The sequence below is a fragment of the Misgurnus anguillicaudatus genome, chromosome 5 (assembly GCF_027580225.2).
Source record: "Misgurnus anguillicaudatus chromosome 5, ASM2758022v2, whole genome shotgun sequence".
Lineage (NCBI taxonomy): Eukaryota > Metazoa > Chordata > Actinopteri > Cypriniformes > Cobitidae > Misgurnus > Misgurnus anguillicaudatus.
Window position 1 is genome coordinate 23,780,193 of NC_073341.2, and position 13,598 is coordinate 23,793,790.

Consider the following 13,598-nt stretch of genomic DNA (forward strand, 5'->3'; position numbering starts at 1 on the left):
GAAGTCTTACTTACCGCATGCAACACATGGCCCGGTTGAGACTTTTCAACAAAATCCAGTGTTTAAACAAACACACACGCAAAACGTCGCTGCTACCCCAGATAAACAAACTATATCCATTGATTCCATAATGCTGGCTTACTTGTATCCAAAAACACACTTCATCCTTCATGCCATTGTTAAATCTTGATATAGATCAGTGCTTCTCAATTATTTTCTGTCACGCCCCCCTAGGAAGAGGTAAACATTTCGCGCCCCCCCCCAACTCTCCGCCGCGACTGTAAATAGTATAATTTGTCTATAAAATTACACATCTGCAAAACATTGTATCCTTATTAACATTGAGAAAACACAAAAAGAAAACACAAAAAAAGAAATATCGATCAACTTACAACAAAGAATAACTTTATTAACATTGTTTCTTAGTCTGTAACAGAAAAGACTTAAAATGCATCAATTTGCCTGAAATAAAAAAATCAATCCTTATTTAAAGTATTTTTTTTGACCATTTGATTCTGAAAAATTAAATATAATCAAGAAATAATAATAAAAAACACAAGCGGCTTATCAGCGTGATTGCGGTGTAATGTCTTTAAAAATCACTTCCTGAAAAAGTATTTTCCCTGGGGTCTCGCGCGCCCCCCCTGGTGTCGCTTCGAGCCCCCCCTGGGGGTCCCGTCCCACTATTTGAGAAGCACTGATATAGATCAAAGCTGGAGAGTGAAGTGCAGCCCAGTCTCACGAAATTTCGTTATATAGTCACGTATTTTTTTTATTCTTTTTTCGTGCTATTGTCACAAAATTTCGTATTTTTTTGTGATCGTATAACGAATTCCTGTTTTCGTGTGATTATCACGTTTTGGTTACTCGACTGTTTTGTCCTATTTTCTTACCATTGTCGCTTCGGTTAAGGGTTAGATTTACATAAAATGACATCCCTAACCAAACCCAACTCTAACCCTAACGCCAGGCGACATATAAAAAAAGAAATCTGAAAAAATAGTATATATCAATATATAAAGTGACATTCTAATGCAAGCACCAAATCTAACCTTAAACCGAAGCGACAATGGTTTAAAAATAGGAAAAAACAGTTGAGTAACCAATATGTGATAATCACATGAAAACAGGAATTCGTTATACGATCACGGAAAAACACGAAATTTCGTGATAATAGCATGAAAAAAGAATAAAAAAAAATACGTGACTATATCACGAAACTTTGTGAGACTGGGTAGCGAAGTGATGCCTGTGACTTCTAGCGTCCTCGCTTCTCGCTCTCCTGTTGATGGACGTGTGGGCGTGTTTTTCCGGGGGAAGTGTCCATAAAAAGAAATTATACGTACAGTCTACCCATGATCTGTAAGATGTACCCATGTTAAAAAAAAACTTTTTGAAACTTGTACGAACCCTGGCAAAGTGCAATCAGCACAGAAATACTCTGTAACACGTCCAACTGCTTTTTTGACACTTTGCCTATATGTTTGTTTAGCATGAGGAAACAACTCAATTGTGAAAATAAGTAAAATAGCATGAAATACCGTTGAACCCCCCCCCCCCCCCTTTAAATTAATATCTGCTACAACCTACAAAACGTCTATATAACCCAACCACTTTTTAAATATTCTAGGACAAATTATAAAATGGTTAGTTTCAGTTTGTGATTGGTCAATAGGTGTGTTTTATTTACAGTAAAACACTATTGACCACTGTACCCAACGATTCTGTGTGAATTGTGCAGCACCCTTAGCAATGAAAACAAATATTAAGCAGATTTTAAGGGTTTTTAGTAATTTAACCTTATGAAAGTTCCATTGATATGTATTGTTTTGCTTTAATATTTTTATTGTGTGGTAACCGTTTTATAAAAGCAATGAGGTATTTAAGGCTAGTGCTCTATTGTGAATAAGTCACTGCTTAATAGGTTGCGATAGACTTGGCTTTGCGGTGTGCCTAACCACGCGTCTTAGCCGTGACTTATTTCACGTTATAAAACGGTTAGTTCCAATCCTTGATTCTGATTGGTCAATAGCTGTGCTTCATTTACAATAAAACACGGCTAAGACCCCTTCACCCAATGGTTCTATTTATCACTGTGCCCTTAGTAACACCCTTAGCAACCACATGTATTAGTTTGAGAACAGTTTGTTGTTTTTATTTGAGCTTTCATGCATATCACACATTGGAATGTTGTTGTTCACAGTCAGGGACTATTTTTTTAGCGGAAGGAATGCTTTTATTGTTTTAACCTCATGAAAGTTGCACTAGTACTTTTTTAACCTTAATATTGTGTGGTAACTGTTTATAAAAGTGATACAGTACGCTTTACGTAGTGCCTAACGCACTTATTCACGATACAGCACAGCCTCTCGTACCTTATTGCCTATACAGCACAGAAAAACCTATAGAAAAGTGCAGCCCTGTAGCATCACTACACTTTCATGAGATATATTGCTTAATAAAAATAGTCTATAAAGATGTGTTATTGAAATGTGTTATCACAAATTATTTAACACTTAAGTAAAGTTTCATTCTTGTTCAAGACTATAAACCAGTGGTTCTCAAACGTTTTCAGCGTGCGGCCTCCTTTGTGTACAGTGCATTCCTTCGCGGCCCCCCCAAAGAAAATTTATCACAAAAAAACAGTTCTAAAACTTCACATTTTAATTAGACACAACATTAAATTATGCAAAGTAGTGCTGCCTTATTTTTTTTAGGTTTAATTTCACAGAATTCATGATAAATTAATGTATTTTATAAAATGTCATAAAACTGGGGCCCCCCTGGCACCATCTCGCGGCCCCCCTGGGGGCCCCGGACCCCAGTTTGAGAACCACTGATATAAACATGTACGTCTATTATTAATTTTTAATTTTAATCCATTTTTTGTGCAGTTTATGCTCAATTTTGGTTGTTGTTTTTAATCCAAGAGCTTATTTTATTAAACTGCAACATGAGAAACATTTGCTTAATGATAACTTTATTTAGAATTACTGATTTAAAAAAACAGCCTAGAGCAAATGCAAGGTGCACCCTGGTTGTAATTGACAAAGTTTTAGTGACAGTCCTAAATCAATTTAATGTTTAGCAGTGCCAGATTGCCATGCCTTCAACTCGCTCCTGTAGCCAACAGAGAAAAATGTTTGCACCTTATAAATTACAAAAAGCTGTCAATAGTAATATTAATGAAAACCCTCATACAACATGTTTTCTCATCTCTGGTACACTAAAGGTTTAAGTTTATCCTCTTTTCATGGTGCATTAAATTGAAATGGATGTTGTCCCAAGAGAAACATTACGAACCAACAAAAGTGCAGACTCTCCAAGAGTCTGAGATCAGTGTTTTAGCTCGTCTCTTTGCTGGCTGGGCTCCAAACACAGAAACTGATGCAGTCTTGCCTATTGGAACAAAGCCCTATTATCCAACATTAGTGTCTAGAAGCAACATCCCACTGCTTTCCATTTTCTCAGCATGAATGTACAGCGGTTTCAAACCTTTTAGTGCTATGGAGGCACAGAAACAACTACAATTTTAAACAACTCTATTCCTGTTGTTTTCGTTCATCTACAACACATCCTGTTTTCCATTTCCTGGTTGCTCCAGATAAACACACATGATATAATATATTAAAAACAAAATCACATCTGCACACCTAAATTGCATCTCACTTCATATTCGGTCCAGTCTTGACACAATTACTTTGGAGCTGCTACTGTTTTAGCTTTTCTGACAATAATATGTGCGTGTGTGTTTTTGCATTTTGGCACTCTTTTCTTCTCATTTACTGACCTAAGTGGAGGTCTCAAAAATAATGAGACATAAGGTCTGCAGTGATAACTAGAGAATTGACTTTTAGTAAGAACTAAGGTAGTGATTTCGTTTCATGGTCAAAATTTAGAGGAATTAGTGAGACCAAACAACAATATCCACACGATTAAGTGCAGGCTTATTTCAAAGAGGATTTAAAGATTAACTCTTTTAAGATTTACATTACTAATGCTTAGAACGGAGTAATTGAATAAGGCATTTGCATAGGTATAGCTGCAAAATCTATTAAATGACATGTTTGAAAATATCTGTATGTATGTATGTATGCATTTATTTATTACTTAAAGGGCGTTTTGCAGGTAAAATTTTTCAACGAATTTGTGCAATTTGCTTGTAGATAATAAATATTTAAACTGTTATCCATTGTATTTTATGTTGTTGGGTATCACAAAACCCGAAAAAGTATGAAAAAGTACAGCAATTTGCAATGATTCTCCTTTCCCTCACAACGCACTGTATGACGTCACGCTGGGGAGAGAATTGACCAAAGCCGCCTTTAGAGCATTGAGAATGACTATAGAAAGACGAGTAAAGTACAGTTCTGATAGCGCAGATAATAGATAAATACATACATACATACATACATACATACATACATAGATAGATAGATACATAGATACATAGATACATAGATACATAGATAGATAGATAGATAAGATAGATAGACAGATAGATAGATAGATAGATAGATAGATAAGATAGATAGACAGATAGATAGTCAGACAGACAGATGGATAGGCTAGTATAGAGAGATAGGCAGACAGCCAGATAGCATAAGGTTAGCATATCTTCGTGTAGAAAGTAAACAAACAATTAACATACTCGTGCATGCTGGCTTGAGGGGGTCCATGATCCTGCCTGAAATGGGTGTAACTTTATGCGATCTTCAGCACAAACGGTTTTGGCAGCATGTCTCTAATCCTGGAAGGTGAGTGAAGCACGTCACGTCTGTTCGCGGGGACCAGCGACCCAAACGCACTCACTTTCTTACAGCCAGTAGCGGAATGGCAATCGAGAGAGTCGGGACTTTCCCGGGCCGATCTGATAATAGTTATAAATTTCGAGTTATATTAGCAACACCGTCTGGCGGCGTGATGTGCGCCGGTTCCCGCAGCCCGCTGGTCAAACTGTGCAGGCAGCCTCTCTGCTCAGTAAAGTATATAAAAGTGCTCAACCTGTTCGGCAGGTCCAAACATGTACAGGATTTATAAAAATACAGTGATCAATGAGCGGTTCCTCCTCAAATGGCTTAGCCTGTCATGATGTAAAAAGCCGCCGAACGCCTGTTTATTACAGTATGTATGCGGTCGGAGCCGAGCTGCTTCTGCGTATAAAATGATGGTGTGATTTCGTTATAATCGCATAAACAATATAACAAAGCATCCTTTTATTTCACAAAACAATATATTTGAGATATTATTTGATAGACTAGTAAGTGTGGATTAAGGATGTTTAAAAATCTCTAGCCTGGTGGTCAGGACATGAATGGATCAAATCAGCAGATTTGCGAAGTTTTATTTATCTCCACATATATCATAAATAATAATTAGCAAGGTAACTTTGCAGTATAACACATTATATATTTCCTACGATGTATATATGATTTCCAAATTATATACGTAAGTATTAAACAGCAATAAATGTCTCATCTATCTCTATGGCTCTGGCTGAGTCTTTCTCCACTTCTCCCCAACGTGACGTCATCGCAGAATTGCGTTAAAAAAACCGTTAATACCAAAAACGTAAAAAAGTGGTCTTTAAGACCATTTTTGAGACATTTTAAAAATTATACACATATCTTGAGTGATTTATGTACCCATTAATCGACAGTGGTGGTTAACCTGCAACATACACTTTAAAGGGACACTCCACTTTTTTGAAAATATGCTAATTTTCCAGCTCCACTGTAGTTAAACATTTGATTTTTACCGTTTTGAAATCCATTCAGCTGATCTCCGGGTCTGGCGCTAGCACTTTTAGCATAGCTTAGCATAATCCATTGAATCTGATTAGACCGTTAGCATCGCGCCTAAAAATAACCAAAGAGTTTTCGATATTTTTCCTATTTAAAACTTGACACATCGGTAACACTGTGTACTAAGCCTAGATTTTCTAGGCAGATATGGTTAGGAACTATACTCTCATTCTGGCGTAATAATCAAGAACTTTGCTGCTGTAACATGGCTGCAGCAGGCGCAATGATATTACGCAGTGCCCCTTACTATCTTTCAATAGCAGGGGACTATTTTCAGGCACAACGTAATATCATTGCGCGTGCTGCAGCCATGTTACGGCAGCAAAGTCTTAGTACACGATGCAACTACAAAAGAGTCTTTAAATAGGAAAAATATCGAAACTCTTTGGTTATTTTAGGGGCGATGCTAATAGTCTAATCAGATTCAATGGATTATGCTAAGCTATGCTAAAAGTGCTAGCGCCAGACCCGGAGATCAGCTGAATGGATTCCAAAACGGTAAGAATCAAATGTTTAACTCTAGGAGAGCTAAAAAATGAGCATATTTTCAAAAGAATTGGAGTGTCTCTTTAAACCCCATTTCAGCATCTATGTCTATATTCATGGAAAAAAAAAGTTAATCTATGTTAAACACAAATTGATCTACTTTACTGACACACTTTGGCATCTCCAATTTACCTAGCCTGGATGTCTTAGTTTAGACTGTGTAGTAAACCCAGAGTACACCCACACTTACACAACATGCAAACTCCACACAAAAAGGCCTCCTTACGCAGGTTTAACCGCTTTTTTGGTATAGGCAACATTACTAGCCACTAAGCTACTCTGCCACCCTATTTGTATGTATTTTGTTGGATGATGACTTTCATACAAGCTCAAAAAAAAAAGATACAAAAGTTATGGTACCTTTTAAAAAGGTCCTAATACTGTACTGTATGAATTATTATGGTACAGATACTGTATGTACCAGTATGTACCTCTAAGGTATCAGTGGGTACATTTGAGGTATCAATATGCACCTTTTAGGTACAAAAGTGTCATTTTTTTAAAAAAAAAGTACCGCCCAACTTTGGTACCTTCTTGTACCTTTTTTGAGGGTATACAAACAAGAGAGGGGCATCCAATCGGAACGTCGCATAAGAAAAAGACTTTGTGTTTGGGAAAAGTCCCTGTATTTCCACATGTGCTTTCAGAAAGAAATCATTTAGCAGACGCTTTTATCCAAAGGGACTTACATTACATTATAAAGTATCTACTATTTTTATTTTTATTATTTATTTAAAAGAAACTGAATTGTGCTGAGTTGTTTGAGACAAAAATCTCTATGGTCAGATGTAAATAATACATTGCATGTAAAATAGAAGGAAACTACAGTATCTTCTCTGCAGTACTGAGAGATTTCATTCTGCAAAGGGCTTCTTGCAAATGATTCACTACATAATAAAAATGCATTTGACGCAAATGCAACCTCTCTACTGCCTCCTACAGGAGTGTGACTGTAAGTATGAATGCATCATCCAAACTTCTCACACGCTTTCAAAGCACATCAGAGCAGAAACCTATTGAAGAGGACCAAGCCAGCAGGAAGGAAGAAAGGGAGAAAGAAAAGGATACATAGCCGGAGAGAGAAGTCAAAGAAAGGAGGCCCAAGGCGAGCGAGCGAGATCAGACACATAACTTCTCAAAGGGGACTCGCTCTTTTCACAGCAGCGTTTGATAAGGTAGCTAAACCGAGCGGTAGAGTAAGCTATGACTGCTTGTTTATAGCAAGACTGATATGTCTGACTGAATTTTTTAAGATGGATAAAGCATCTTTCCTGGAGTATCAGCATTTGTTAGTCAGGAGCCACCCATACTTTTGTACTGTTTTTATGTTGGGCTGACGTTAATACAACACGAGCGCTGCGTCTACATGGGAATATAATGGATGATAGAGTAGCGGTTAGAAAATCAAAACACTTTTTATACGCATGTATTGTAATTGCCACACTGTAACAAACCATAACGCCTGCAGGAAGGTTTGATTGACATGTACAACGTAGCGCTGCGTTTCAGTTGACTGCGAGCCTGTTTACTAAACACACAGGAAATTACTCTGCGTCTCAACGTTGCAGCCTATTCAAAGAGACAGCGGAGAAATCCAAAGAAAAAAATGGAAATGCACAGATGTTGCTCATTTATAGCTCAGGAAAGTTTAGGGAGTTCTTAGATGTTTCTTGGAAGTAAACATACATTTTATATGTATGCATATGCCTTTAGCAGATACTATAGTGAATTATAAGGTTTCACGAATTTCCGTGGCATAGTCACGGAATTTTGTGCTCATTTTTCCGTGACATTCTCACGGATCTCCGCATATTTCCGTGGCCCTGCCACAGACTTTCTTTTCCGTGGCATTCTCACGGATTGGTTACTCAACTGCTTTTTCCTATTTTCAAACCATTGTCGCTTCGGTTTAGGGTTAGATTTGGTGCTTGCGTTACTTTGTCACTGTAAGTATTGGTTTATACAATTTTTTCTGATGTATTCTTTTATATTTTCTAAACTTTAATCAATTGTCACCTGGCATTGGGGTTAGAGTTGGGTTTGGGTAAGGATGTCATTTTATGTAAATCTAACCCTAAACCGAAGCGACAATGGTAAGAAAATAGGACAAAACAGTTGAGTAACCAATCCGTGAGAATGCCACGGAAAAGAAAGTCCGTGGCAGGGCCACGGAAATATGCGGAGATCCGTGAGAATGTCACGGAAAAATGAGCACAAAATTCCGTGACTATCCCACGGAACTTTGTGAGATCATGTTGGTTGTTTTTGGAACCTTAATTTTTAAGATTGTGTGCGCTCTTCCAAGCAAAGTTTCATTATAATTTTAACATTTCTTTTTCATTTACAGTAAATGCACTTTTTCAGCTTTAATTGGTTTCGGAGCCCTGCATAAATATTTAATGAAATACACTACCTGTTTCAATTTAATTAAGTCTACTAAAGCACTGCATGTCAGCAATAGCGAACTAGATTTTGTCCATTACAGTTTTATCCACGAATCGGCCTCATTCTCAGAAAGATTTGACATATTGAGAGCACATCTGTAGCTCCGAGGGGATATCACAATACTCATCACTGACAGTGTATGTTTTCGGCTGGCCTGAAACATTTATGTAATGTAGGTTGCATGCATGACAACAATTATTGCACAACTGCATCTAAAAGAAAAATATCAAAGCTGGTGGACGGGAATCAAATCATTATCGCTTCTCATTGCGCAGTCACGGTCGGTTACTTGTTAAATTCCAAAGCCAGAGGAAATTGTAGAATATAATCCTGAGCAGTGCTTGCTTGGTAGGTGGGCCAGATGGGTAGTGCCATTGCTGTTTCTATTTTTGGACCGAACTGCAATGGCCTCCATCCCAAGAACAAGAAGATAATGAGATACGGAAGCCTGGAGACTATATCTTTCATTGCTTAATCTCTCTCCGTCCTTCTTTGTAGTCATACGGTGAAAAAGCAGGGGTAATGAGTAGCTGTGCTTGTAAGGTCTTGTAATTACATGCAGTGCATTGAGATGTGTTTTGTTTTGATTGGATAGCTGTATTGTGCCTGCTCAGGTGTTGTAACGGATAATGAAAAGTTGAAACACTAGAGATGGAAGGCTTTTGCTGTGATAATGGCCAGGGTTATTATTGTGGCATTAGAAGATGAATACCTTACAGCAATATTTGACAGATGAACTGGTGCATTGTCGATCAATGAGGGGCTTGAGTAATTAATCCCGCGATTACGTGACTCGACTGTGTATTTCAAGTGATTATATCGAAAGGTGTGACAAAATAAGGGTTGACCTCTTGAGGTGCCATTTGCAACATTTACAGTCCTCGCAGCAGGCGCATTAGGGACCTCTTGATCTTTTATGCTTCTAGTCTAAATCACTGCTCCCTGGTTCACAAGAACCCTGCAAAGATGATTTAGACTTTGGGAGTCCCTGACATCTGTAAAATGATACTGCCACTTCTTCAGTATCTCTTTTAGTCCTGCAGAATTACAGTGTCATATGAAAGATTATCATGAGTGACAACAGCATTGGCTCTTCAGTCTCTCTTTTCTGCAGTTGCTCCTACCAGACTCGCAGTCTCAGGACAACTCATGTATCATAGTCCAGTCCAGAGAGAGCACACAGCTTAACGTGCTATAACAAAAGACAGTTTGTTTGTCTTTGGCAGCTATGTTTGAGTTTTAAAGCGGTGTATCTACACTCTGGGACAGTACCCTTTCAAAAAGGTACACCTTTGTACCCAAAAAGTGCATATTAGTACTTCAAAGGTACATATTGGCAGTTCAAAGATACACATTTGTACCTAAATGGTACATATTAGGACCTTTTTAAAAGTTCCTAATGTACCATTTTGGTACTTTCAGGTACCAGTACTGTACCTCTAAAGTATCAATATGCACCTTTTAGTTCAAAAAGTGTAATTTTTGTAAAGGTACCACCCCAATGACAACTATTGTGCCTTCTTGTACTTTTAATTCTGAGAGTGTCATATACGTAAATCTTACCCTAAACCGAAGCGACAATGGTTTGAAAATAGTAAAAAGCAGTTGAGTAACCAATCCGTGAGAATGCCACGGAAAAGAAAGTCCGTGGCAGGACCACGGAAATATGCGGAGATCCGTGAAAATGCCACGGAAAAATGAGCAAAAAATTCTGTGACTATCCCACGGACCTTGGTGAGATCAGGTTGAAAACAACAGAACCAAAGTTTGGAAACGGAATCCTAACCACTAGGTGGAGATAGCAGAACCTTGTTAAAAATGTCACTTAAACTAGTTGCCAAACCAAACGTGTGCACTGTTTTGTGAACACAATTTGCGGAAATGTTGGCAATAATTACCCAATCATTAATCTTCATACTGGAACCAACTTCAGGGCTTAAACAAAACAGTCTCTTGGTAGTGGGTTGGTACTCAGGGGTGCATCCCGACCGAGGAGGGTGCCAATTGAGCACCCACATAATGCTGGGAACTGTAGGCTTTCCACAGGCATAAATCACTGTGACTTTCTGAATGGAGTCCTGACGGGAGCTGCGGCATTGCGATGCAGCGCACGGCGCGCGAGACTCTTCACTCGTGTGCAAATCATTATAAGGCTCCTCTGCAATCAACTCAAGCGCGTGTGATAAAACACCTTCATCAGTCGTCTCGCCTCTAAACGGCGTCGTTTACGGTCCCAAGTGACGTCACTTTCTCATGGAGCTATTGTAGAAAATTATTATTGTCAATACTGTCTTGAAACCTCCAGAAAACAGCACAGGTTACATTGCATAATGTATGCGCAAATGGATAAATACATATCCTATCCTGTAATATATTATATTAGGGAAACTGTGGAAAATAAATACATTTTAGTAATATAAGGTATTCCTAAAGTACATTTTATACATTTATATTAAAACAGTTTGGGATTTAAATGAAATATCCTAACCTGAATGCCTTATAGCCCAACTGTTTAGTTGATGTTAATGCATCTAAAAAGTTCACCTTTGCCCGTGGCGTTTTGTTCAACATTCAACATTAATGAATGGTGCATGCTTCAACTGGTGCGACAGGAGTACTGGACGCAACGCGTTCATTTGTGCCAGCACAGTCCGGTCTCCTCAAACCCGTTATCTATTTGTAAATTCACTCCAGCCATTTCCTTTATCTGTTGCTATGTGATAATGGATCGTTTTGGGAGGTTTTTAAATGCGTGACTTCGTATTTCACCAACTTTTAGTTACGCGCCATGTCATCTTGCCAGAAAAGCATGATGCGGCGCGCAGCATATTTATTTGTTTAGTGTATCAATCAGCCTTAATTAAATTAAACACGCGCATGCTCTCACGCCAATTTCAACCGTGCCAAATCCCCAGCACCCTCCACACAGTGAGAAGAACCCTCTCTTTTAACAGCACTGATTTAACACCTCTTAGACCTTATCCGATCTCAGTGCCAGTCCACGTATATGCCCATCTCTAAAACAAGCACGCATGCCCCATCCTTCCTTCCATCTCCATCCTCGCGCTTTTCTTCTCATCCTTATACAGAGTAGCATATTTCAAACACTATGCATTTTTGCCAATACAAGTTTTTGCTCGATCAAACGATGTCGTAGCTAATGTAGTGGAGTGCATGCAATGCGTCGTGAGGAATCGTTTTTGCTCAAACCACCTGTTCTCAGCCAGGGCACATAATGGACGCATTGATGGGAACAGATGGAGATATTCATCTCATAGTCTAACCTGACGATATTGTGGTCACAGTCTCATTTGAAGTCAAAGGCATATTTGCATTCATTATAATGCGTAAATTCATTTCTGATAGACATTCGTTTGATCTGCTGACCTACTGCTATTTGTCAATATTTGTATCATTTGCACCACTGCATGGTTTGGTTTTCACATTGAAACAACACAGTTATAATCATGTAGGAGAGGATACACCGAGAAGCCACAGTCATTGTATCAAAGATTTGAACTTACCGATGTGAATAATTGAATCGGGAAGCACTGGCGCCCACTCCAGACTCCAAAACGTGATCAGAAACAATACTGCCGGAAAAACTTTCATCTCTGTTAAAATCTATTCTCCTTACAGGTACAGAAAAACGCCTTGCGACGATAGTTTTAAATCCCGTGCAGAGAGGCTGCTCGTCTCTGCCGATGCTTTAAATGCGCCTTGGATGAGACGAAGTCTTCGGTAACCCGTTTGGAGATTTCCAGCAGCGTCAAAACATCCTGATGCTCTAGATCTCAGGTAAACGCACTCCAGGCAATCCAAATCACCAGAAGACCAAGTTAAAATCTGTCTCAAATGATGTATCTTCTCTTTACCCGGTTAAATCGGGCTTGCGCTAAACACGACGCATCTCACAGCAGCGTCAAAAATGAACATAACTTCCTCTCGCGCTGATGCAGAAAGCGAAGGTTTTTCCACTCGCAACCACGAACGTCGCTGCTATTTCAGTTAAAATGTAAGTGAAGTAGATCTGCTTTTCTGTGCCCTTATTCCGATGCAGTACTGCAGAGAGACATGACTTTTCTGCGACACAGGATCAACGGCTCTGTATGCGGATTGTCGAGCTGTGATGAGTGGGAGGAGGCCCCCAGGATAGATGCGACTACACGGGCAGCAGCATCAGCACCCGGCGCTGTCCACAACTGAATTAACACACAGAGCGGAGGAGAGAGAGAGAGAGAGAGAGAGAGAGAGAGAGAGAGAGATCCACAGAGTGGGCGGGGGTAGTTTCATGATAATGGAGAGGGCTTATCTGTAACTCTGGCTCCTCCCTTGTCCGGCAACTAACAATCATTTAGTGGGCAACTACTGTCAAGCTTTTCTAAAGAGATGCCAAGTAGGTAGAAGAAAGTGATGTGTATTTACATTTCCGAAATCATTTCAATTTAAAGTCAATTTGCTTACAGACACAAAGTGGCTTTGCACTCAGCTCTGTCTGATAGCATAATGGGCCATCTATGCTGAAAGTTATTTACAAATAGGCAGGTAAATCAAAGTTGTTTTAGTGCACACTCTTACAAATAAATGTTTTTACGATGCCATAAAATAACAATTTCTGACTGAATGGTTCCATAAAGAACCTTTAACTTTTTCTTATAGTGAAAAGGGTTCTTCTAAGGACCTTTGACTGAATAGTTCTTTGAGGAACCAAAAATGGTTTTTCTATCGCTGTAAGGATCATTTGTGTCTAAAAGTACACAATTGTATTTGCATTTGTACCTACCATATTAAAGGTACATTGTG

The 13,598-nt window shown here is 38.8% G+C and overlaps 1 protein-coding gene across 5 annotated transcripts in view; it reads right to left on the bottom strand.

Annotated features, from left to right (window-relative positions):
- The window catches only part of grid2 (glutamate receptor, ionotropic, delta 2), a 485,524-nt gene extending 472,513 nt beyond the window's left edge, over positions 1-13,011 (bottom strand). For all 5 annotated transcript variants that reach the window (XR_008634267.2, XR_008634268.2, XM_055168104.2 and 2 more), the window contains exon 1: positions 12,320-13,011. Coding sequence is in view for 3 of the 5 variants with exons in the window: in XM_055168104.2 (XP_055024079.2) it covers positions 12,320-12,407 (88 nt within the window). In the remaining 2 variants the exon portion in view is untranslated. The remainder of the gene's footprint in view (positions 1-12,319) is intronic.
- Positions 13,012-13,598: the final 587 nt, after the last annotated feature.